General features: G+C 32.5%; 1 protein-coding gene across 8 annotated transcripts; it reads right to left on the bottom strand.

The window, feature by feature from the left end:
* LOC145325841 (bestrophin-4-like) lies at positions 1-26997 on the bottom strand. 8 transcript variants are annotated; one of them, XM_080168823.1, is made up of 21 exons: positions 26826-26997; positions 25896-25990; positions 24127-24195; positions 23462-23545; positions 22836-22885; positions 22325-22439; positions 21765-21848; positions 20845-20869; positions 20460-20540; positions 19779-19883; positions 17873-17950; positions 10876-10971; positions 10495-10575; positions 10004-10043; positions 9177-9291; positions 5983-6045; positions 5511-5619; positions 3740-3874; positions 1952-2075; positions 1226-1393; positions 1-1027 (listed from the first exon to the last, which is right to left on the bottom strand). In XM_080168823.1, the coding sequence occupies exons 1-21, from the start codon at positions 26883-26885 to the stop codon at positions 828-830; spliced, it is 1977 nt and encodes a 658-aa protein (XP_080024949.1). In that variant the 5' UTR covers positions 26886-26997; the 3' UTR covers positions 1-827. The 8 variants fall into 8 exon arrangements, with proteins under 8 accessions (XP_080024949.1, XP_080024953.1, XP_080024941.1 ...); XM_080168827.1 differs by lacking the exon at positions 19779-19883 and adding an exon at positions 19622-19726; XM_080168815.1 differs by lacking the exon at positions 20845-20869 and having other exon boundaries at positions 20460-20565.
* Positions 26998-27276: the final 279 nt, after the last annotated feature.

Here is a 27276-nt window from a genome sequence, read left to right as displayed (position 1 = left end):
TACAAGGTGCAATATTTATTTTACAAAATGAAAATGAAAGAATTATAATATTTAAACAAAATAAATCAAATTTAATATGCTTAATGAATAAATGTTTTATGAAATAATAATTTATGATAAGTTAATAACAGTGCTTTAATTCATTATATTCTTATACTTTGGTTTTTCAGATTAAATTGAATTAATACAGGATTTTTTTGTGAATTTTTGGTTTTCTTTTATTATCATTTTCAATCTTTAAATTGCTTTTTTAATGAGTATCATTAGCAAAAAATAATTAAATATCTATTCAATTTTATGAAAGCAAAAAGTAAAATTTGGTATACTATTGGTAGATCATATATATCTATAGATAAAGGCCAGCTTAAAAGTATTATCAAAAATGTAATGGATTATCACTTTAAAAGATATTTTATCGTTATTCCTTGCATAATAAGCTAGCTGGCCCTATATCTATAGTTCTCTATGGATAAAGCCTTGGTATTTTAAAGCTGACTATAAAGTATATTTGTACATAAATATTATGTTATGCACTAACATAATTTACATAATACTGATTGTTACATAATCCATATAAACAAAATTGGATTAGAATCATTTATGAATTGATAGAAGAAAAATATAAAAAGAAATTTCATGATTAATACACATTTCAGTAGTAGACAATTTTCCATGAATAATGAAATAAAAATCATAAAATCTATTGCAGTTTTTGTTTGCCCAGGCCTCGGGTCCTTCGGCTCTACCAAATTTGGTTTTAATTTTATATTTTTTTATTTTATATCCGCGGAAAGCTGTCTATAATACGATGCAAATAAATAAAGAATTCAAACTAATCCATAATTCTCTCTGATCTCAATGTCTGTGAGTATGGCAGACGCTGTTAAGGGCGAGGCTATGACCCTGACACCATTAGGGGGACTGGAGCCGCTAGACTTTCTGCTGATATCCTTAGAACCGCTAGATTTCCGACTGATATCTCTAGGGCTGCTAGACTTTCTTTTAACATCTTTGATTGATCTCTTCCCTGTAAAACAAGATAAATTTTATTTGGAAGCTAAAAGCTGATTAAAAGCAAGCATTGTGCCATAGATGTTATATACTTAAATATGCTTGCTCACTGGTGTGTGTATACAAGTAAAAGGTCTATCTTTAATAATAGAGTAGCTTCGCTACTAAAAGGCTTTGTAGAAGTCTATCTCTATTGCTAAAGACCCAGCTGTACCTGTATTGAATGGACTATCATTATTAGTACTGTAATCAGGAAGAGCAGAGTAACCCTCCTCTTCCTCAGCTGTTTCAATAATAACAGCTGGCTCCAGTGGCTTACACCTGGCTCTTGCAGCACCATACATCCCATACAGATTGCTGTCTAAATCAAGAGCAGTTACTTCTAAAATTAAATCTATGCAAGCACTAGAATGCTAGTATACATTCACATAAAAAAGGAATAAAAATATTTCATAACGTAAAAATCAGCAAAAGTTGAGAGATTCGGAAAGTGTCATGAATGACGATATAAAGATACGTCTAAATCCTTCTTTTTTTTAGGGGTTTCCTTTCCCACTTTTCCACTCATCCTCCCTTTTAGACGTATTTTTATGACTTTACACATGACACTTTCCGTATCTCCCAAAAGTTGTTGCTTATATAGGTATACAAAAACACGCTATTGGAGCTAGATTTTTTTATGAGTTTAGAGAGGTAGTGTTAATGTTTTTTTTTATCTGATATAGCAGGAGGGAAGAAAGGGTTGTAAATTGAATTAAAACCCTCTTTTTTTATCTGGATTTCTGAACTACTACTTATTGTTTGTTCAAATATTAGTGATAAAACTTCAAATAAATATTTGTCATAAAAAAAGCATCCCATCAAGGGCGAGCTGTAAGCTCTACTTTTACAATTAATGTGTGTTAAACGGGATAAGACAAGTCTTTCCTCTTGATATTACCTGAATAATCATGTTTCAGTGACACCTCTTGTTCAGAATAACGTTTAATAGAATCAGGACTTGTGTCTGTGTGATCTAATTCTGTTAGCACGGTGGATATACTAGAGTCTGGATAATCTGCTACCTGTAAGAAATATAAAAATAGAATCTGGACTTGTGTCTGTGTGATCTAATTCTGTTAGCACGGTGGATATACTTGAGTCTGGATAATCTGCTACCTGTAAGAAATATAAAAATAGAATCTGGACTTGTGTCTGTGTGGTCTAATTCTGTTAGCACGGTGGATATACTAGAGTCTGGATAATCTGCTACCTGTAAGAAATATAAAAATAGAATCTGGACTTGTGTCTGTGTGGTCTAATTCTGTTAGCACGGTGGATATACTAGAGTCTGGATAATCTGCTACCTGTAACAAATATAAAAATAGAATCTGGACTGGTGTCTGTGTGATCTAATTCTGTTAGCACTGTGGATATACTAGAGTCTGGATAATCTGCTACCTATAAGAAATATAAAAATAGAATCTGGACTTGTGTCTGTGTGATCTAATTCTGTTAGCACGGTGGATATACTTGAGTCTGGATAATCTGCTACCTGTAAGAAATATAAAAATAGAATCTGGACTTGTGTCTGTGTGATCTAATTCTGTTGGCACGGTTGATATACTAGAGTCTGGATAATCTGCTACCTGTAAGAAATATAAAAATAGAATCTGGACTTGTGTCTGTGTGATCTAATTCTGTTAGCACGGTGGATATACTAGAGTCTGGATAATCTGCTACCTGTAAGAAATATAAAAATAGAATCTGGACTTGTGTCTGTGTGATCTAATTCTGTTAGCACGGTGGATATACTAGAGTCTGGATAATCTGCTACCTGTAACAAATATAAAAATAGAATCTGGACTTGTGTCTGTGTGGTCTAATTCTGTTAGCACGGTGGATATACTTGAGTCTGGATAATCTGCTACCTGTAAGTAATATAAAAATAGAATCTGGACTTGTGTCTGTGTGGTCTAGTTCTGTTAGCACGGTGGATATACTAGAGTCTGGATAATCTGCTACCTGTAAGAAATATAAAAAGTTAAAGATCTTCGATCCATCATTTGGACCAATAAGTACATAGTATAGAAACAATCTGGCCACATTATTGGTTAGAAATTGTACACATTTTGGTTGGTTTATTATGTAAGCGTCCAGACATTTCATCCACTAAACGTAATCTACAGAAAGGGTATTTTGTGTTTCATAATAAATAGTGTACACCAATTTATCAGCAATTGTCTTATCCCTTTAGATCGTTGTAAAAATATACAGTCTGTTTGAAATAAAAAGTAAAAAAATACGGATATTTGCATTTTTTTCCACATCAAAAGTATTCAAAAAACTAATTCAATAAGACATGTATCTATAGATATAGACGCATTCCAAAATTCAGCAGCAAAAAATATTTCACAATATCAAAGAATTTTATTCAAAGATACTAAAATATAGGAAGAAATATTTGATGTACAGTATGGTTATGATTTTAATTCTAAGCTACACTTAAACACATTTTTCCGTGAAAAAAAATTAATCATAGAATTAATCCCTGTTTTATTAGCCCAAGGATTCAGTTCCGCAGTAAAAACAAAACTTGACTGAATCCTATTTTTTTTTCATTTTCTTGTCGGCGGAAATTTGTCTGTTGGTTATGCTAGTTATATTATTCGTCGAAAATTGGCTACAACTCAATTCGAAAAATGATTTTTCAGTGTGGTAATAACCGGTTCTAATCCAGCAGTATTACCTTGCTGAGTTCAATGTTGGCAACTGTATTTGTTATTTCTTCTTCTTGAGAATTTTTTCTTTGTGGCAATATTGAGGGGATGGAGGGCAGGGAGGGGAGGGAGAAGGATGGCCTCTTCAAGAACTTGGATGATATCTAAATAAATAAACTAGGATAGTATAAAATCACGAAACCTTTCTAACTAAAATATGTAATGGTCTTTTATAGCATAAATGACGGACAGAGTAAATTTCATACTGGATTTTCAAAGTATAGGAAATCTTTTTAAAAATGCAGCCATCTATGTTGAATCAAAGCCGATGAAATCACGGGCAGATATATAGAGTAGCTTTACTTGCTAATAAGATTAATAAAAACACATTTATAAGGGAAGGAAGGGAGGGGAATATTGGATAATGGTACCTATGTTGGCTTTAAAATTGTATTGTAATATATACAAAAACTAGTAGTGTCAAAACTTTTACACCATGAAATTTTATCTACAAAAGGGGATTTTGTTTTTCACAATTGTTAATGTTCTTCATTTTTTCCTCCTTGTTTCATTCCATTCATAAGATCCCCAGGTATTTATATCATAATATGAATACAAATTTAAATTTTTGTATAATTCTCCGAGATAAAAAAATATATTTTCATATCAAAGGTTTTGCATTTCAAGTCTGGTTTCAATATTTCAAAACAGTGGCGTGCACAGGGTTTTGACACCCAACTGAAACAAAAAACAAAACAGTTGTAAAAGGGGTTTAATTTTATAGTTGGGTGGGTGGACGCAAGTGTGAACCTCTACTTAATCCAAAAACTCGACAATAAAGCGTCCTTAGCTATTTAATGGGGTGTGTCAGTCGGTTGTATACCCTTGTCTATGGGGGTGAAGAGGGGTGTTAGGTGTTAGGGTTTATTCACCCCCGGCAATTAATCCCCCCCTTCTGCACGCCTCTGATTCAAAATCCAATGTTTTGTAAAATTTTATTTTCAAATATTTTGCTTCTACTTTTACGTAAACGCTTCTTTAACAAGGATGACAACATAAAATAAGTTGCGAAGGACAAAAAAATCATGAAAATCATTAAGAAAATCACGAAAACTTTATACTAATTTATAAAATTTATATTATTTTTTGTTATCAGACTGACCGAGGACAAATTGAGTTTATTCTGAATTCTCGTTTAAAGAGGGAATCTTCACTAAAAATAAGTCAGCAGTCTATCTTAAGAAAAAGCCCAGAAAATTACAAATTGCCCATATTGCTGTGGACTTACTGACAGACGGACAGCATAAGTTATAGAGTGATTTCTCAATTTACTAAACATATTTTGTTTCTTAAATTAAAGCAAGCCCTATACCCTAAGGCATACGAAAAAAAATTACCATTAACCCCCCCCCCCCCCCCTAGACACGAGTCTAGCAAATCTGCTCTGCAGTTGTTACCTGTGAGATCTTGGATGCCTGTTTGTTGTAGGATGGTTTGCGGTTAGCATGGCTTGTACGACGGGAACAATTATTATATAGTACCTGTGAGATCTTGGATGCCTGTCTGTTGTAGGATGGTTTGCGGTTAGCATGGCTGGTACGACGGGGACAATTATTATATAGTACCTGTGAGATCTTGGATGCCTGCCTGTTGTAGGATGGTTTGCGGTTAGCATGACTGGTACGACGAAACGAATATTTTATATAATATAGTACCTGTGACAGCTTGGATGCCTTCCTGTTATAGGATGGTTTGTGGTTAGCATTACTGGTACGTCTGGAGCGAATATATATAAAGTACCTGTGATATCTTGGATGCCTGCCTGTTGTAGGATGGTTTGCGGTTAGCATGGCTGGTACGACGGGAACGAATACTCTCATAGATTGTCTCATCTGATTGTACTCGTCTTCTGAAAATGCCAAAAAAGTCATAAATCATGCCGGCGATTTCCCTGCAAGTTCAACTTAAACACCCTTCCCAACTTGAAATTTTAATGAATTGAAAATTAATGTTTATTAAAACTAGTATTTTTCAACCTATTTTAAGTTAGGTCACGCTTCATATAGGCTAAAAAAGTCCCGACGGATTTTAACCAGTAAGAATAGGGCCCTTACGAGTTTTTTTAAATTGTAAAAAGGGCTTGATAAATATGTTTGAGTGAGAGCATCAATAAATGTATTAGCTTAGTAAACTATTTTGGTATAAGCTTAAAAAACGTCGTTTTACGGTATTTATATTTTGTAGAAGCTAATCTACTCTAAAATGCATTTACCTGAGACCAGTATGTCCGTAAGGAACGGCGGCGTACTTCTCATCACTGTAGATTTTTTCTCCACTAATAAAATTAAATACATGATTGCATAAAGTTGGTATACACCTTATATTCATAAGAAAAATATATAAAAACAAAATTTTAATTTTCTGTGCTGATACGACACGATTTTGTGATCAATCAGTATAGATTTAGGATTTGGTCTTCTACATTTCATTTATTTAGAAAATGGATATATAATACGGGGATATATTGACAGGGGAAAATATGTAGTCAATTTAGCTTGCTAATATGGACCTCATTTATATGTCAGTTCACTTATCCAGTAGGAGGGGAGGGGATGGGACTACATAAAAATCTAGTGCAACATCCATGTAATAATATATCGAATGATTTAGTATTTAGTCTTAACATTTTTTTTGGGGTGTTTTTGCATTTGGACGAAAAAGTTACGTTTTTAGGATAATTTTTGGGACATTATTTAAATTTTTATACAATTTGATACTTCTTAAAGTAATAGGATGTCTGTTTGTGCATAAGAAGGTTAAGAACTCGATAACTTTTTCTAGATCTAGGAAAGGTTAATAACTATTTTGGGGGAGGGTACATCGTCCCTGGAAAACAATACCTCCAACCGATAATTTTTCTTTTTAAAACTATATAAACCTAAATTGGAGGTTGACTTATTCCCTCCCTCCTGTTTTTCATTAAACGCCCCCTGAAACCATTAGGAGCGTATCTGCAAATGCTAGGTATATGTATATATTAATATTAAAAGCTAGATTGATAAAATGATTGTTGACTATAATTAAATGACTTATATTCTTTCTTATTTAATTATGGAGAGATTCATACAATCTATTAATTATTAGTGGTATATGTAATAAATTTCCATTATCAAGATTGACTTATACATCAAATAATATCAGAAATTTTCTTCACCAATCCATTGTTTTATGAGCACTGAAAGTCTACTCTAAAATTTACTTTGCTGTTTGTCCATCCAAGAATTTTTCTCCGCTGTTTATGCATGTTTCTATTCAATGATTATCTAAAGGATGAGCACCTATGTACCCCCGACACTAAAAAAAAATCCTTCTTGTTGTCTATAATGAGTACCCCTTACACCACCCTTGAATGTATATCAAGGGAGGTGCCACTATTCCATATCAATATATAATGCAATATTATATAACCTATCCAGTGTCTCTGTATAACATCGTAGTTGACACCTGTCCATTCTTATTTTTCCTATAGTAAATCAATTTCAGATCTATGGCAGGGAGGGAGGGGACATTGAACTGTGAATTATACCTTTGCGAATGTTTTTTTCATTTGTTGGCTTAAAAACTTTGTGTACTTTTACTATTAGACTAACATATAAATCCAAATACTTTGGTTACTCTTATCTAAACTCTTATCTCTCAAATACATTTAGAAATCTTATGGATAAGATATTAGTCGACAAATTTATGTATCAAAATAAATTATCCCTTCTGTCGATTTAAATTATTTATAGCAAATATTGACCCAACCCTCATAAGTTTAACGTACCCAAAGTTTTAAGACAAATGAAAAGTAAAAAGGTTTTATAAAAACTTTGGACACTATAATTATACAGGGTGCGTCACATAAATCGGGACATTTTTTAAACGGCCATAGCGCGAAAACTACTTGACCAATCAGGACGTTTGACCCCAATATAGAAAGCTTAGGTAATGAACTTTTAGCACAAAAAAATCTTTGGACGAAGATGGACGTGTACACCGAGCTGGACGCGTATATGTTCAACAAGGCAGATTCCAAATGCGCCGGTGGTTAAGTGCGCAAAATCACAAAACGTAGGGTCCGACAGGGAAGGAGTTGGAATCTTGACCCCAAATTTTGTGGGTGTCTTAGGCTCATTGAGACACACATTTTGCCGTGTTTAAATCCATTTTAGCTCAATCCTAGCCGAAATGAGGTCGATTTTTCAAGATTTTGAGCCTTAAGAAATCACAAACAGTAGGGCCCGACAGGGAAGGAGTTGGAAATTTGACCCAAATTTTTTTGTGTGTCTTAAGCTCATCGAGACACGCATTTTGAGTACTTAAAGTCCACTGTAGCTAAATCCTAGCCCAAATGAAAGCAAAAACATGGATTTTGTCAATTTGGCGGTTACTCATGATCCTAAGGCAATGTGGCCTCCCAGTAGCCCGATCTTAATTCAATGGACTTTTAGGCCAAGGGCTACTTTGAAGCATGCACCAATAGACGTGCCCATACCACAAGGACCTCCCTCATTGCCACTATCAAGGAGAACTACGCCAGCTTGGACAGGTACATTTTAACCTAGACCTGCCGGCGGTTGAGGAGGCGGGTAGAGACGGTGATTGAGGCTGGCGGCGATTTTATTAAATAATCTACTAGTCAAATACCTATTTTGCTTCCCAGTTTTTAAAATTCAATAAAATCTTTAAAATTGACGATTTTATGTTCATTTCTTTAAAAATTACAAAATGTCCCGATTTATGTGACGCACCCTGTATATAATTGCACAAACGTAATTCAATGAACACGCAGAAAAGCGAGCAAAATGGTTGTATTGTTAAAGCACTATACGTATCAATCCATAAAATACAGGGAGGGAAGGAACATTGGATTATAAAGATTATAAAGTTTGGCTGACAACCTTTATCAAATATTGATTGTTTGGTTCTAATTAGCATTTTCATATCACTGAAGATTCTTGATAAAAAAAAGAAATGTCCTACATTGCATTGTAAAGATTCAATAAGAAATACTAAACACTTTATTTTATAACACTTTTCATTTTAAGAAATAAAGACCAATACATTTTTGTCCACAGATACATAAATAAGAATAAAAATTTTCAGAGTCAATAATATAAAAGAGAATGATTTTTACTTTATATATAGAAATTTAATATTATACTAGCGGCTGCAGCATTAGCATATAAGCATTTTGCATTCAAATGGTGAACAGAGGGCAGAAATGTAGTCTAATACCATCCTGTGAAGTTTCCATAAAAAGGAAAACTGAATTAGTTCTGTTGTTATTGAAATCTTAAGATCAAGACAAAAAAAACTAAATACTTTATGTAACAGGATAAACAATAAGAACCTGATTATTATACAACGTTCAGAACCAATTTGATTCCAGAAAAATTAAATCTTTTGTGTTAAATTCCTCACCTTAGAGTAACTTCAGCAGACCCTTGGAATTCGGCTTTTTTGTCTCCAATAGACAATACTGTGTACATCATTTCTTGAGGGATTATTTCATCCCAGTATTTGTCCTTCATCATTTCTAAATAAGATAAAATTGGTGGATTTTTTCCGATGTTATTTTCCCTATGTCTCCTTTACAGCTCTAGGCTTCATATCTAGGTAAAACTTTCCCATATCAATGGATAAAAATGTGTACATCATTTCCTGCGGGATTATTTCATCCCAGTATTTGTCCTTCATCATTTCTAAATAAGATAAAATTGGTGGATTTTTTCCTATGTCTCCTTTAAAAGCTCTAGGCTTCATATCTAGGTAAAACTTTCCCATATTAATAGATAAAAATGTGTACATCATTTCTTGAGGGATTATTTCATCCCAGTATTTGTCCTTCATCATTTCTTGACAAAGAATTAAGAATGACAATCATGGAATGAACAAACGGACAAAGTGAATTATAGAGCAGGTGTTCAGTTGAAAGAAAAGAAAGAAAATTAATATGCAAAAACAAAAAGAAATTTATAAATCCTTTAAAAATTAAGGTTCATGCCTTTTAAAGCATGACAAACGGACAGATGGGCAAAACAATGTATAGTCTTGATTCGTAAATATCAAAGGAATCTTTAGTGTCAGAAGAAAAAATAAGATTCCCTACGGACTGACGGAGAGACAAACTAAAGTATAGAGTAGCATCGCTACTTCAAACCTACTTATTATTAGACTTAAAACCAAAAACTCTTAGGTACAATTGGTAAATAAAGGGATTTTTAGAGAAAAATAGCAAAAGATAATACCTGGTTTTTCAACAATAGGATCACAAATTAAGAATCCAACCTAAAAATAAGTTAATACTTATTACTTCTCATATAAAAGGATGACTGTCTGTGTTTGGGTGTGTGTCTGTCTGTCTGTACAGAAGGATCTCGCTAACCACTGCACCGATATGGTTTTCCTCAACAGTAATGCTTCAAGTCTAGGGTGGTTTTATGGAAGGGAGGCTATCAACCCTTCCAAGAATCACCTTGGAAATTAATAACACACCCCAACCCACAAATTTTCCTCCTCTTTCTTTTTAAAATTGTAATGCAAATTGGAGGTTCGACTCCAGATAAAAGACATTGCTATAAAATCTGGAAAAAAATATCAAAGAAAATCATGAAAAATCAAAGTTGATTTTATTAGGTATTTTTTATTGCATTTTCAAATTCAGACATAATTTAAGCTTCTTGATGGAATTAACCCAATTGTTTAAATCTTTTAAAGTTAGTATCCCTATAAGGTTTACCTGCATATGCCTGTCAATTAATCTGTTTAACTCAAAGTCATCATCATCCTCACCAAATGGATTAATCAGAGTCTCGGCAACCTTGAATATGAAAATAATTCATTCATATATATTTTTGCAACCTTGCTTTTCAAAACATACTCTTCAATTTTTAAACCACAAACATAATTTTAAGTGAAAAAATTTTGTTGTTTTAAATTTTATAGAACAATAATAGATTGCTTTTTTTGTTAGATATAAAAAATACCCTACCCCACAAAAAAAAGGCAACTTAAAACCTTTGAAATACACTTAATTATAGAGTAGCTTTGTTGCAGCTTACACAAATAACGAAATCAATTCGAAAAGAGGATAACGCCGTTGCCACTAAGAAATGATTACCTTTAACCATCCAATGTAGAATGCAAACTGTAGAGTGAGAAAGAACGGATATAGCAAGTCAAGACGAGCTTTGAACTTGTAGATAGCTGCGTGTGCCTAAAAAAATAAATAATAGGTATTTTGTTTTCCCATATAATTTTAATTTCATTTGCCTTTTTCAAATCCAGAAAACTATTGAATTTATTGTCCTTGTTATATTGCATTCAGGTACAAAAGAGGACATAGAGCTATTAATTACACTGGTACCCAAAGTTTTATTATCACGTTATCTTATTTGTTGGCTTAAAAACTTTGGGTACTATTAGCGAATTTTGATCGGTTATTTCCAAATTAGAAGTGTCAAATGTTTTCAACTAATACATAGTTTTAATTTTTAGAAAAGGTAATCTTATTTATTATCATTGGGGGAGTATTTCAATTCATATTCCATTGTCTTATCCCTTAAGATTTCTGATTGTAATGATGCATCACATATAAGAAGTGTAATTCCTTTTGAGTAGAGGCTAAATGCAGTGGATACCAGGGATATAAAGGGATAAGACAATAGACCATTACATTGATTTACATCCTAAATTACCTAAATTATAATTAGATATTGAAACGTTTGGACACTCAACTTAATGAACAACCATATAAGTTCAATAAAAAATCCCCCAGAAAGTTGTTCAGCCATGGAATAAGAAAATGTTATGATAAAACTTTGGGAACTATAGTAATAAACAACCCAATGTCCCCTCCCTGTGTGTATAGTAATCATCAAAGCATCAAGTATTTTTTTTTATATTAGACCAAGTACCAAGTTTTTATACATTGACACAAAATCTTTCATAATTGCAATATCAAAAAGCAATAAGAAAGTGAAAAATGAATTGATGAACAATTCCAAAAAGATATTTACTATTAAACTCATTGGTGTAAAAGTTTCAACACTTCAAGATTCCTCCAACCAATAATATATGTTAAAAGCATCTAAAGGATTTTTAGCCAACGAATTAGAGAATCTGTTTATATAAACTATGGGTATTAATAATAAATTTGTTGTTAATGCACAAAATATTGATATACATTATTGGTCACTATATACAAGTCAGGTAGGAAGGGGACATTGGACTGTAAATTACACTGGTACCCAAAGTTTTATAACTACGTTTTTCTTTTGTAATCTTAAAAAAAACTTTGGAGCTTGATATAAACACACTAGCAGTGTTTAAACTTTTTTACCAACAATGTTACATAAGGGGTAACTTAATTTATCATAATTGGAGATTTACACTGATTTATCCTCCATTGTCTTATCCCTTAAACACCCTGACTACAAATTGGTTGGTATAATAATTTTGATGAGGCTTTTCCTGACTGCAGGAAATGGACACATAAAGCTGTGCTCATTGTTCAAGCCTATAGGCCTATTTGATTTTCTTACAGCTAGGATGCTCTAAAATTTTCTTTTTTGCTATTTTACTTTAGGCTATTTTGGGATTACTCTTAGCCAAGTTCATGTTTTAATACAAAAATAGGCTATGCTCAATGTTTAAGCTTGCAAGATTATTTGGGTTTCGTGTAGCACAGGTAATCTAAAAGTCTCCTTTGTTGGTTGTTTTATAACCTCAAAGACAATGCCTCTTTTAGGATCATTTAGGTTTATAGTGTGTTATATTGTTAATCTCATTGTTAAACTTATAGGCCTATTTGAGTTTCTTGTAGCAAAATTGCTCTAAAAGTGCTAATTTGTTGTTTGGTTTCAACTTATTCAACTATTCCACTTAGGGCTATTACTCTTAGCTAGAGTCATTGTATTTTATGCATAAAAATAGTATAAAGCAATGCTCATTGTTCAAGCTTATAGGCCTATTTGATTTTCTTACAGCAAAAATGCTCTAAAAGTCTGTAATATAAAAGCCTCGTTTGTTGTGTTTTTAGCCTCAACTATTTCATACCTTGGAACATTTTGAGATTACTCTTTGCTAGGGTCATGTCATGTTTTACTAAATAAACCATATGGCTTATTTTTCAAGCTTGTATGCCTATTTGAGTTTCTTGCAACAAAGATGCTCTTAAAATCTCTTCTGTTGGTTGTCTTATAGCCTCAAATACTATGTTAACAATTCTACATTAGGCAAAATTGAGACTACTCTTAGCTAGGTTCATGGTGTTTTATAATTTAATCATAAAGCTCATAGGTGTATTTGAGTTTCTTACAGCTAAGATGCTCTAAAATTTTCTTTTTACTATTCTACTTTAGGCTATTTTGGGACTCCTCTCAGCTAGAATAATTGTGTTTTATTTATAAAGAATAATGCCATGCTCATTGTTCAAGCTTGCAGGCCTATTTGAGTTTTTTCTAACATAGATGCTCTTAAAGTCTCATCTGTTAGTTGTGTTATAGCCTCAAATACTATGCTAACGATTCTACATTAGGCTTTATTGAGACTACTCTTAGCTAGGTTCATGGTGTTTTATAATTTAATCATGAAGCTAGCTCATTGTTCAAGCCTATAGGCCTATTTGATTTTCTTGCAGCTAAGATGCTCTAAAATTTTCTTTTTACTATTTTACTTTAGGCTATTTTGTGATAAGTCTTAGCTAAGTTCATGTTTTTATACAAAAAAAAGCTATGCTCAATGTTTACGCTTGCAAGATTATTTGGGTTTCGTGTAGCAAAGGTAATCTAAAAGTCTCCTTTGTTGGTTGTTTTATAACCTCAAAGACTGTGCTCTTTTTAGGATCATTTAGGTTTATAGTGTGTTATGTTGTTAATCTCATTGTTAAACTTATAGGCCTTTTGAGTTTCTTTTAGCAAAATTGCTCTAAAAGTGTTATTTTGTTCTTTGGTTTATTGCCTTACTAACTATTTCACTTAGAGCTATTACTCTTAGCTAGAGTCATTGTATTTTATGCATAAAAATAGTATAAAGCTATGCTCATTGTTCAAGCTTTGCAGGCCTATTTGAGTTTCTTATATCAAAGATGCTCTACAAGTCTCATTTGTTGGTTGTTTTATAGCCTCAAAAACTATGTTAACTATTCTATTTTAGGCCATTTTTTATATTACTCATGTTTTATTCTAAATACATAAATCTGTGTTCATTGTTTAAGATTAGCGGAATATCTGAGTGTTTTAAAATGAAGCTGTTCTTGAAGTCTTGTATTTTGTTTTATAGCCTACAAATTTTATCTTTTGGAACAAACTTACTAATGGATAAGAAAAAGGAGTTTTAAAATTCTAGGCAGTTAAACAATAAATTAGAAAAAAAACGAAATAGACTTCAAGTTCAGACTATTTTTATTCATCATGTTTGTCCCATTTTTGTTTGTGTCCACAAAAGTTGAAAAATGAAACTGAGTTAGATAGAGTATGTACAAAGTTTCTTCTTTCATTAAGTTTAAATGTGTATTCAATAGTTTCTATTTTCTGACATTTTAAAATTAATTCGTTTATTTTTAACGTTATTTTCTTGTCTAAAACATGTGACAAATTTTTGGGAATAGTCCATTTCGTGGCGAAGCCCCTTAAGGGGCGATTCGTCGTATTTTTAAAATGGCTTTTTATAGGTTAGGTTATATCGGGTTAGGTGATTGCCCCACAGGGTTAGGCAATTGGCCCCGCAAGGGTAGAGCCCTTCGCAGGGGCTAGAAATAGGAGAAAACCTCTGTGAAAAATACGAGGAATCGCTCCTTAAGGTGCGTTGCCACGAAAGGAACTATACCAAAAAATTTTTAGAAAGAAACCAGCTGTCATAAAATATAGTATATGAGAATTAAATTGATTTCACTTGCCCAACTCCACTAATGTGTTTTCTTGAAAGATTGGTTCCAGGATTTCTAAATGTTTTTATTAAGGATTTATACGAGTGTCAGGGAGGATAAGAATAATTTTTAGAGATTTTTCAACGACTGTTTCATCCCCCGTATATATGCCATCTTCAAAAGGCAGAATTGAATTGGCGAATTGATAGGATTTTTCTCCAAAGTTTTATCCCTGTACATTTTTGAACAAATATTCATCTTAACCAAAGTTTTACATTTAAAGTTCTTTTGTGATTCTTACAAAGTAAAGTTTATTTATAAACTTTCTTCCCTCAGACCGTTTGTCTAAATAAAACGGTTTTATTTATGAAAAAAAAGATTATTAAAAAAAGGGCTTTGAACCTTTTAAAACCTTCTGAAATTTCTTTATGACGTCCCTGATAATTTTGTCTTGGTATTCTTGGTTTACTTCAGTTTTGTGTGTTATGACATGTATATTGTAATACTAAAATAAATTTCTTTTATAAATATTTTATGATGTTAGTTTTATATTTGTATTACAATTTAAATAACTTTGTTATTTACAAAAAAAAAATTTAATATAGTATCAATGTAATCATGAATGATCAAACGGACAAAGTCAATTATAGAACAGATGCTCAGTGGCAATAAAAGAAAAAGAAAGAGAGAGGACACATAAGTAGAAAAATTATGTCTTTTGTAGCATGACCAACACATCGACGGACCAATTAAGTCGAATTACATTTTTCACATGACGTTATAGTCAAACAGACTGACAAAATGTATTATAGATTAGCTTCATTTTTCTTCAGATAAACCCTCCCTGAAATGTGTTTGTTTTATTACTGGGAATGGCGCAAAATAATACCATAACTTTAGATTACAAACATTTATCTTTCCACAACAGCTCAAGGATGTAGGGGATAATGACAGCAATATTAATCTACAACTCTTTCTTTTCCCCATAATTAGTATATAAAATAAGAGGCCTCTAGAAGCATTTGAGATAAAGGAGGGGAGCAAGTCGATCATACACTTTTTATTTAACTTTTTTTTAATTTAGGGGAATTTTTTAGGGGAAAAGTTTATTTCCTCCCCCAAAATAATTATAAACCGCCCTTGCCTGGACCTATACAAAGCTTCACTGTAAGGGAGAACCATATCGGTTCAGCGGTTAGCCAGATCTTAAGCTACAGACGCAGATACACACATCTCACTACTTTTATATAGGGACAAGAATTTGAAGAAATATTTATATTTTATTGTCCTATCCCTGTATATCCCTGCTGTTCCTATAAGAAGCTAAACTTTAAGGAGAACCATATCGGTTCAGCGATTAGCTAGATATTAAGCTACAGACACACAGAGAGGCTAAAATTTTTTAAAAGGGATATTTATATTTCGTTGTCCTATCCCTGTATATCCGTGCTAACTATTCAAATTCAGAGTTAAATTCTACTTCTCTGCATTTTCTGCATAGTCCTGGGAAAAATGATTTTTTTTATCAAGAACGATTGCATCCATATAAAGCTTAGATTAAAATAATAACTTTTCCTTTGGCCCCTTGGGTACCAAAAATTTATTTTGTTTTTATAAAGTTAATGAGATTGGACCATTAAAAAACTGCTATGAAAATCATGGAATTATTAGTCCTGTAGTTTATGACATCTTAGAGGATATTACAAACAATTACTACTAAAACATTTATTCCATAATATTTCTCTATTTGACCAGTAGAATTATTTACTAAGTATATTTGCGATAACTTTTATTTAATAGATTCTTCCAATTTTTAACATTTACAAAACAGCCTGCTTCATTGCTTCAAGATCCATGTCAGATCTATGTAGGAAATAAATGTCTATAAATGAGCTCAAGTTTTCCAAGGAATAAATGTTCAAAACTCATAGTGCTCCAATAATCCTCATTAAACTCTCATTGACCAAAGTGATAAAACCTTTATTCTATTTATTTATGGAATGAATAAAGTTTTTCAATCCATGTTGATATTTGAATTACATTGAAGTATTTTTTCTTGATTTAAAAAACAAAAAATATACGTTCATAATATAGAAAATCAAAGAAAACTCTGTTTTAAAAGAATTCGATTTTGGCGACACTTCCGTAGTGTTCAAATATTAAAACTAAAATTTTAATCATATCAACCTTTTGGTGATGGTAATGTAAATAAAAGATATAATTGAAGAAATCTTTTTAAAATCATTTAAAATATTAAATATTTACTTCTTTCTTTTAGATAGTAATTGCGAGGGAGGAAAATTGAAATAGATAAATAGATATGTACTTATAGAAAACTAGCCAATAGTGAGATAGTTATATCGAGCCAACTCTAGTAATTATAATATCATAGCTGATTGTGTTCTTCTGTATATAGAGGCTTCCTACTAAGTCTACAGCTTTTTATAAATATAAAACTACAAAAAATCCACAAAATTATAAAATTTTTGCTCAGCTTCTAAGCAGCTATTGGTGGTTCCGCTGAAATAACAGAAAGTATTTTAAAAGTTATTTCTTAAAGAATTTTATCCCAAAAAAACTAGATGGTTTGTGAATAATGATTCACTTTATTTACATTCTTCTTCTTTTGTGAAGGCAAAAACGTTTATATAACTTTTTTTACCACATTTAAATCATAGATTTCTTCTTTTTATATAAATAAAGAAGCATCTATTTCTTTGTTAAATAAACTATTTAGTGATGATTTTATTTCTTGAATGATAACATTTAATTTATTTATAAAATCCTATTCTATTATTACAGAAACTATTTTAGAACAGTTTTACATTACAGCAGCCATAATTCATTTGTTAAACAACAGCCATTGAAAGAATTTTTATAAAAATCTGTATCAACATTATTTTCAACAACCTGCAGCCCTATCTGGGTGTTTGCCATCTCAATATTTTCTAGAGTTTACTCATAGTTGTTCAAACAGAAAAAATCAGTTATAGAGAGCAGATGTTAAGTGGTCATAAAAAAAGAAAGAGAGACTATAATTTATATCTATACAGGGAAAACAAACAACTCTAAAGGAAAATTTACCAACATCCCCCTTCCCCTTTTCTTCCCCTTCTTTCCGACCCCTCTTCACTTACATGCCAAAAACAAAATATACCACCAGATACTTAATAAGGTTTCGTGATTTTTTGTAGAATTGTTGGTTAGAAAAGCTACGCCTGATATCTACATGATTTAATGTAGCACTAACCTCTTCCGAAGCAGGAAGAACCCACTGGCTGCCAAAGAGCGCTGCAATAAAGTAGAAATAAACTGCCAACGTAACAACCTAAAAGCAAAATAAATTCTTTTCATAATTGTTCAGCTTAAAATGTGCTTTCCCTAAAAGTGTCTAGCGAGCAAAGAAACCTACACCCAACCCCCAATAATATCTTGCAAATAAATTGAAAGTAAGTTAGGGGGTTAGTTTTTTCGTTATGCCTAACCCTTGCAGGAGACCCTATACCTGGGATGCCCTAACCCTGTCCCCACTAAAGTCTTACAAAGACAAGAAAGCTACACCCCTTACTTATATTCAATTTAAAATTCACCGGGAGGAAGCGGGGGGTCAGTGCTTGACCAGGCACTTTGAGAGAAACCGCCAACTTATGTTAATAATAATCGGATTTCTCTAAAATAATTGAAAAAAGAAAGGTCTATCTATTAATGATATGATTATGTATTAAATGATATGATTAATGATTAGTGATAGTAGGCCATAGATTTCTACCAATGATGATAAACCAAATAATTTAACATCATTTAATGACGAATTTTTTTTAAAACCCCGAAGAAAAAGAAGAAAGAAAAAGCGCATTTTGCAACATGCTAATGATGTATGAGTGATGTGGGATGAATTTTTTACCTAATTGTCTAAGTAATTGATTATGTTTTACACTTAAGTTCCCATGTCATTTAACCTAATAGCTCTAATCTATATGATAGTAAGGTTTACTTATCTATGGTTTAATCTATCTTGTTTATGTCTATCTGTTAGTAATCAAATTAAGAGATCATTAATAAGAGAAAAGTTAGATCATAGGGGTTCAGGAGCAGAGCTGGATCTTTAAATCATTTTAGTGGTGAGCCAGTTCGGGGTGAGCCAACTTTCCACCAATGAGAGCACAGCATTTTATGAAATGCCGCGCTGTGATTGGCTGAAATTTGGCTTACCCCGATCTGGCTCACCACTAAAATGATTAAAAGATCCAGTTCAGGTGAAGAGAAGGAGAGAGTAAGGAAAAGGAAGGACTCTGTTCTGAAGTGATTATAAAAATCAGCATTTGTTTTGTAATAAAACATGGATAATAATAAATTTAAGTAAATTATTGACTGTCTTACATCTGTTATGAATATACCTTATCACTGAAAACATCAATTCAACAAACACTTTGGATGTTTTATATGCAATTTAGTGCAACAATGTCAAACAAATTTAGTTAGATCATTGTCATTGGTCATTAACCCAACCAATCAGTGTAGACCTTAATATAGTTCCATGGTGTTATTGGTCAAAAAGTATCCAATAGTATTCCTTCTTTGGCACTATTGGTCAAGATAAGCGAGTGATTGGGGAAACAATGTGCTACGTGTCAAGTTGAGTTTTGAAGTCTTGTTGATTTCTTGTGAGAATCTTTTTCAGTGTTTTGAGTTCCTGGAGGCTACTTGCCACACCATTGAGATACAATCATACAATGAAGTTTTTCTAAATTCTAGAAAACTCCTCATATGAGGTGATTGCTAAGCTGGTCAACCAATTGTAGACTGAAGAAAGTCCTAAAATGAAGAGGAAAGAAGCTACTTTTAACAACAATTCAGGTTACATTCTCTTTAGGAAGAAGGGAGATATCATCAATTAATTAATATTATAAATTCCAATAATCACCATCACCTCTAAGCCAACCTTTATCCAGTACTGTTGCTGGCAGCCATGATTTATACCAACCAATCCTTGTCTGACCTGTGTATACACTATGGGCACTGACACCCAATCAAAGGTGAGCAGCAGCTGAAGATTCTTCCGTATTTTATGCACTTCGGTTGTTATGATGGTCACATGCATGGGCTAAAATTATATAAAATATAAAATGGCACCGAAATTTCCCCTCATTGGTTACCTGTGTGTACACAAGGGGTACAGATATCCAATCATAGGTGAGCAGGAGCTGCAGATTATTGCGGATTTTTATTACTTCATCCATCAATGAGGAGACACAGGGTGGCTAAAATATGGTGTATAGTTTTGTCAAACTCTTTAGGAGAGTTTAATTTATTAGGAAGGGTTGATAGGGGATAAGACAATGGACGATAAATTGATGTAGTATACCAAAATTTTGGTAAACAGAATTAACCCTACTGTAAATTGGTGGAAAAGCCAACAAACGACATTACTTTGGGGACCAGTATAATTTACGGTCCATTGGCTTCTCTCTTCCAAAAATGTCAAAGGGAACTGAGATTCAGCATTTTAATTTAACTTAGAATTAAAGAAAGTTTTAACTTAATGCAAACTTGGATTTTGGTAGTTTAAAAGGGGTCGTGGGTAAAAGTATATAAAGGGATTGATTAACTGAAGATCGTTTAATCTAAAAAGCTGAAACATTGTCTCATACTCTCATTAAAGATAAAATATTTTTTTCAATTGTTATATATGTTAATTTGTAAAATACTTTTTTAAAAATAATATCATACTTTTGATAAACAACATTAGAAAAGCACAGAGAAGAGATTATCATTAAATATTATTTTGAATTTAATTTGAAAAAAACAAACCACATCTATGTACTTAATGTGTCCACCTGTATATTTCCATCCTCTACTTCTTGTGACAACATCTTAGAAGTCCAGACCAGGGGTAGGAACCATTTGTTGGCTACAACCTGCTCATCCAACTTTTGAAACTCTCTAAAAAAAGAATAAGAATTTTTGGAAGTCCATTCCCGGGGGTAGGAACCATACAACTTTTCTAACTCTCTAAAAAATAATAAAAGTTGGTGCTTTCATATAAAGTGCATGTTGAACTCTGATATAATCCCCCTCCCCACTTATTTTGGAAGTCCAGTCCAGGGGTAGGAACCATTTGTTGGCTACAACCTGCTCATCCAACTTTTGAAACTCTCTAAAAAAAGAATAAGAATTTTTGGAAGCCCAGACTAGGGGTAGGAACCATTTATTTGCTACTACCTGTTCATCCAACTTTTGAAATTCTCTAAAATAAAAAGTTTTAGTTTGTTTTTAGATGCTTTTTGTTAAGCTTACTGTAGGCTTTGACCCTTTCAAACAGAATAGAGGTCATGTAAATAAAGAGGGAGGGATGGACTGAAAATAGACTATTTCCTTCCTAGGAACAAAATTTGAAAATGAAACAGCCTAAAGTCACACTGTGACCTTTGTGAAGCTTCTCTAAAATGGAAAAACTATATTGGTTAAGTTTCCTACTACTCTTAATTTAGGGATTGCTCCTATTATTTTGCTAAAAAATGCTTTTTTTCATGATTAATAGTTTGTAATCTAATAGAAAATTTGTTAAATGATTATAGTTTCTGACAACAAATGTCGTCCTACATATAGTTATAATTTTAATTTTGATGTAAATTCGATACAGACACTGGACATTAAACTGTAATTTATAAGCATGCTGTCTCATAAGTTGGCTCAAAAACTTTTATTAAATATTGGTTAAATTTTTACTTTTAGTTAATTTTGATTGGTTAGTTAAAATTGTTCTTAACCAAACCTTTCAACCAAATAATTTAGATCTACAAAAGGGGAAAAAATAGTTTAGCATCAATTCAGATAAACTCCAAATGGATTTCCTATTCTAGCCCTAGTTTCCTAAAGTGTACAGCAGATAACCCAATTATTGCAGACCCTTTTTTCAGCTACTCCGGAAATTTGAGAAAACAAAGCGATTTATACATTATACATTCAAAATTTTAATGTTTAAAATTTTAATTTTTTTTTGGAAGTTTGAAGCTTTTTTAGCTAATAGCAAATTTCGAGCGAGATAGGACGCGGACGCTAGGTACACTTTCGGAAACTAAATTGGAGTTCATCTCAATTCATCATCCATTGTCATATCCCTTAATATCCCTGAAGTGTACCTGAATTCATCTGGGCGCATAATTCCAGCATGTACCAAATGCTCCAGTGTTGGAAATCTTTTCTTCAACCGAAAGCTGACTGTTCTGAAATAGTGCGTTGGTTCATTAAGTTGAGTATCCTAACATTACAACCACTTATAGTAATCTACGGAAGGGGTAATATTCTGTATTATTATTGGAGATGTACATCTATTCATCGGCCATTGTCTTATCCCTTAGGATCTCTAATGCTCATAAACAAATTTTATTAAACGGGAATTTGTCTTACAGAATTGAATTTATTTCCACTTTATTTTCAAACTAATTGTAAAGATTGTAAAGAGACATACCAAAAAAGTAAGTGGGGTATAGCCCCTTTCGTGGCAACGCCTCTTAAGGGGCGTTTCGTCGTGATTTCACAGTAGCTTTTAAAAGGTTAGGTTAGGCATTTGGCCTCGCAGGGTTAGAGACCCTTACAGGGCCGGGGCTAGAAATAGGGGAAAAGCTTCTGTGAAAATAAAATTAAACGCCCCTCAAGAGGCGTTGCCACGAAAGAGACTATACCCAAAACGTGCTTTTACCTTAGAGCAATACAGTAAGACAGAGTAATGTATCTAATCATATTTCTTCTAATCATTCTGCTCTTATCATCCTTTCCAGATTTTTGAAGACTCACTAGCAGTAGGCCAAAAGAATCTAAAAAAATATATTTTTGAAAAATTAACTTTACTAAATATTTAAAGTAGAAACTTAACTGCTGAACCAATATGGTTTTGCCAAACATTAAAGCTTCTTCTAGGTCTTAGGAATGGATCTTTCTTATTTAGGGGAGGGTGCCTAAACCAAAAAGATTGCCGAAAGAAATAATATACCTATTCAAAATATTTTTTTAAACTTAGAATTAACTTGAAATTATCCCTAGAGGCCTCTCTGAATTGGTTATACTTTTCATTGAAGCTTTATGTCTTGAGGTGGTTTAAGGATATTTTATGACTTTTCCCGGCCACCCCTAAATGCTTTGGGTTTAGCTACTAGTAAATCTTATATATTGACAGATTTAAAGATTGTGTTAGATGTTTATAATAATCAAACCTGGCCATGGTAAAAGCTGGAACTGTGTCCACCAACGGTTCACTATTAAACTAAAATAAATCAATATTTAAATTAAGGTTTTTGTGTTTGTTGCAATAGTTGGTCAGGTTTAGACTTTCAAATTATAAAAAGTTCATTTCCCTTACAAGCTGATACGTGGATGCCAAGTCCTTTATAAAACCTATAAGTAAATGAAGATTTGATGGATTAAACTATTTAAATCAAATAAAGTGAGTAAAAGTACTGTTCTATATGTTTTAAGAAGAAAAATAAGGCTTTTGAATTCTACTTTATCAGTTTATTCATTCAACTTAAATACTAAAGAAATTGGTTACCTAATATTTTCAAGAAAAGTTAAACAACATTTATAATTAGCAAGGATAAAAAATATTCATATCCAGTGAAAAAAAAAGAATTTAAAAGTAAGATTTTGAGAAATTTTCATGTGAATGATAGCTGACAATATACACAATATATATATTTTGATCAAAACAATAATTAATTGCTGCACTAAAATACCAATTATAAACCAAGTCTTTTTGGATAAATATTAACAATAATCATTTTTCAAATTCGGAACATCATACATGAAATAGTTATAGAGTAGCTTCGCTACAAAAGATTACCTAACATAGAAACCAAGAACAAAAGTTAGTGGAATTGATTTCAAATTTTGGTTCGTGTAGGAACGGAAAGACTCAAAAAGCTCTCTGAAATAGATAGATAGATAGATAGATAGATAGATAGATAGATAGATAGATAGATAGATAGATAGATAGACAGATATATAGATAGATAGATAGATAGAGAGATTTTAATTATTTATTTATTTTATTTATTTATTTATTTATTTATTTAGATAGATAGATAGATAGATAGATAGATAGATAGATAGATAGATAGATAGATAGATAGATAGATAGATAGATAGATAGATAGATAGATAGATAGATAGATAGATAGATAGATAGATAAATAGATAAATAGATAGATAGATAGATAGATAGATAGATAGATAGATAGATAGATAGATAGATAGATAGATAGATAGATAGATAGATAGATAGATAGATAGATAGATAGATAGATAGATAGATAGATAGATAGATAGATAGATAAATAGATAAATAGATAGATAGATAGATAGATAGATAGATAGATAGATAGATAGATAGATAGATAGATAGATAGATAGATAGATAGATAGATAGATAGATAGATAGATAGATAGATAGATAGATAGATAGATAGATAGATAGATAGATAGATAGATAGATAGATAGATAGATACCTATGGCGTTTCCATCTGTTACAACTTGGAAGCGTTACGTCGCATTCACTTTTTGGTACCAAAATCAGTCTAAAAATGAAAAAAAAAGTTTTTATAGATACTTCACTTATTACTAGCGGCTACGGTGCCACTATAGGCCTATTTTCATTTTTCTTGGGGGGGGGGAGATTTCTTTTGGGAGAGTGATACTACCCTTCACCAAAATAGTTATTAACCTTCCTGGATAGAAAAGAAGCTTTACTGTAAAGAAGAAACATATTGGTTCAGTGGTTAGATCTGCAAAACATTTAGAACTATTAATATTAGCATCCTTGCCTCTCTATCTGACGTCTATGAAGGGAGGGGAGGTTTGGTGTAAAGGGGCTAATACCCACCACAAATTTTAGATATTTTATACTGATTTCAAAAACGCCATAAATGTCAAAAAGGTCAAAAATGTTATGCGCACGTCCCCTGTTTGATAATAAATTTCCGACCTCTACTAAGTCAACCTTTATTTTAGGTCCTTTTTTTACTTAAAAATTTCAAACGGATGTAATTTTCTTATTTTTAACGCTAGAAGAAAATTTTTTTGCAGAAAATGTTTATCTTTATGTAAATTTTATATTAGAAATATCAAAATATAAATTTCAGCGGACGCAGCTGTTCTTGGCAGCTGACAGCCGCCGCAGCCAGCAGCCGGTGGGAAAACGGCGGCGTATCTTTATGAAATTTTGATGCGTTATGTAGACATGTAAGAAAAGCATAAGTTTAAAATTTGAAGTCACTAAGTCAAAAATTGCGGCCACATGAGCCTTTTTAAGATTTCTGGAGACCTGGAGGATCAGGACCTGCAGGATCATACCTGGAACCTGAAATTGACTTGAACACCTGTATTTAATATAAGGATGTACTACTAGAGGATATTTTAGTATTTTGGTAAGATAAAATGCTTTGTTTAAGTCAAAAAAAAAAATTTGCTCTTTACCCTGCCAGGTTTGCTGGCATCCTGTGCCGCCATTATGGAGATAAATTCCAACTCTCAGTTACGTGTCATACCCATACTTAAAAAGTCACGCAGTTAGGGCTCTTTATCTTTTACACATATAAAATGAGCGTTAAGGGTTAAAGGTTATCACCTCCCATTCTTTATTTTATTTTTTTACTTTGACGTTACAAGTATACCAAGCTATACAAATAGATTTATAACCTGTATGTACAATTGATAATGAGATACATGCAGATGTAGGCTAGCAACTCCTTGAAGCCCCCCCCCCCCCCCACCCCCGAAACTATAATAATTTTATAACCTGTATGTACAATTTATGATAAGATACATGCAGATGTAGGCTAGCAACTCCTTGACCCCCCTCCCTCCCCGAAACTACAATAATTTTATAACCGGTATGTACAATTTATGATGAGATACATGCAGATGTAGGCCAGCAACTCCTTGAAGCCCCCCCCCCCCCCACTCCCCCGAAACTATAATAATTGTATAACCTGTATGTAAAATTGGTAATGAGATACATGCAGATGTAGGCTAGCAACTCCTTGACCCCCCCCCCCCCCCGAAACTATGTATAATAATTTTATAACCTGTATGTACATTTAATAATGAGATACATGCAGATGAAGGCTAGCAACTCCTTGAAGCCCCCCCCCCCCTCCCTTGAAACTATAATAATTTTATAACCTGTATGTACAATTGATGATGAGATACATGCAGATGTAGGCTAGCAACTCCTTGAAGCCCCCCCCCCCCCCCGAAACTATAATGATTTTATAACCTGTATGTACAATTTATGATGAGATACATGCAGATGTAGGCCAGCAACTCCTTGAAGATTAGTTTGTATACAGACCCACGCCACCGAAGCAAAATCTAAAATCATTAAAAGATTTATCATTTAGATTGAACAATTTTATGCTATGAACTTTTATACACAATTATATATGTATATACACAAAAATTATTGTTTGAAAAGTTTGGACACTTTGCAGTTTGAAACCAGCCAATCAAAATTCAACAAAAATTATTTGAGCCAATGTGATTTTAAAACTTTGGGTATTAATGGACTTCCTTCCATTAGCACCTTCATGATACCAAAATAGAAGTCATCATTTTAAATTATATTAAAATAGCGACATCGCCCCTAGCCTGTATGGGCTTTCCCCAGGAGGAAATTTAGGTTAGGTTAGGTTTTAGGCTAGGGAGCCGAGCGCTGCGGCTAGGCAGGCAAGGGAGCCGAGCGCTGCGGCCAGAGTTCATAGTTCGCTGTCGGAGGGGGGGGGGGGGGGGGGTACTCAAATTTTCAAAATTGAAAAAAAATTCTAAGAGGATAATACCGAAATTTAAAAAAAAAATGTACCTCTGGTGCACCAGCACCAGCTGCAATCACCACATTTTTAAAAAAAATTGAGGGGGATTTTTTGGGGTTGGGGGTGTCCCACCCTCCAAGAAAATAGATTAAACCACCACAGGACCAGTACATATATTCCTTGAAGCGTAGATTCCAATCGGTTTAGTGGTTACCGAGATCTTAAGAGACAGACAGACGGACGGACATACATCAAGCTACTTTATATTATAGTTAAAAATATGATTATGGGAATAATAAATTTCTGACAACATTTCTTGATTTGTTATATTTTTGAAGTACAGAAACCCTCATGAACAGTTTGAAATCAATCGGACTATTTCATTTTTAAAAGCTTACCTTTGAGAAGCATCCAAACGGGCTGGCATTAGCCACATCACCAGTGTACGATACTGTCATTATTAGATCTTTAGTCCAGTATTATTTCATCTAATGTATATTATTTTATGTAATGATTACTAATATAATATTTGGCTTTGTGCTTCTTTGGGATGCTCTCATTTTGTCATCTGAAACATAAAAAAAGTAATTATTTTATTTTGTTTTCAATATTTTAAAAATTCAAATTAGGAAATAGACATTTGTAGCTATTATTCAATTAAACTATAAAAATTCTTCCTATATAAAAGCAACAGGATGTTTGTCTGTCTATCTTTGTGTACCGAAAGGTTAATTCTAGAGATGCTTCGCTTTCAACATTGTATCTTGTTGTAATTTAAATCAGTATTCAAAAAATCAGATAAATAGGATAACTAACAACATAACAATTGTTGTCGAAAAGGATAAATTC

This window comes from Acartia tonsa, chromosome 1 (assembly GCF_053477335.1).
Source record: "Acartia tonsa isolate MP-2025a chromosome 1, ASM5347733v1, whole genome shotgun sequence".
NCBI classification, from domain to species: domain Eukaryota; kingdom Metazoa; phylum Arthropoda; class Copepoda; order Calanoida; family Acartiidae; genus Acartia; species Acartia tonsa.
Note: the sequence above shows the minus strand (reverse complement) of the source record. Positions and strands in the feature narration are given on the sequence as shown.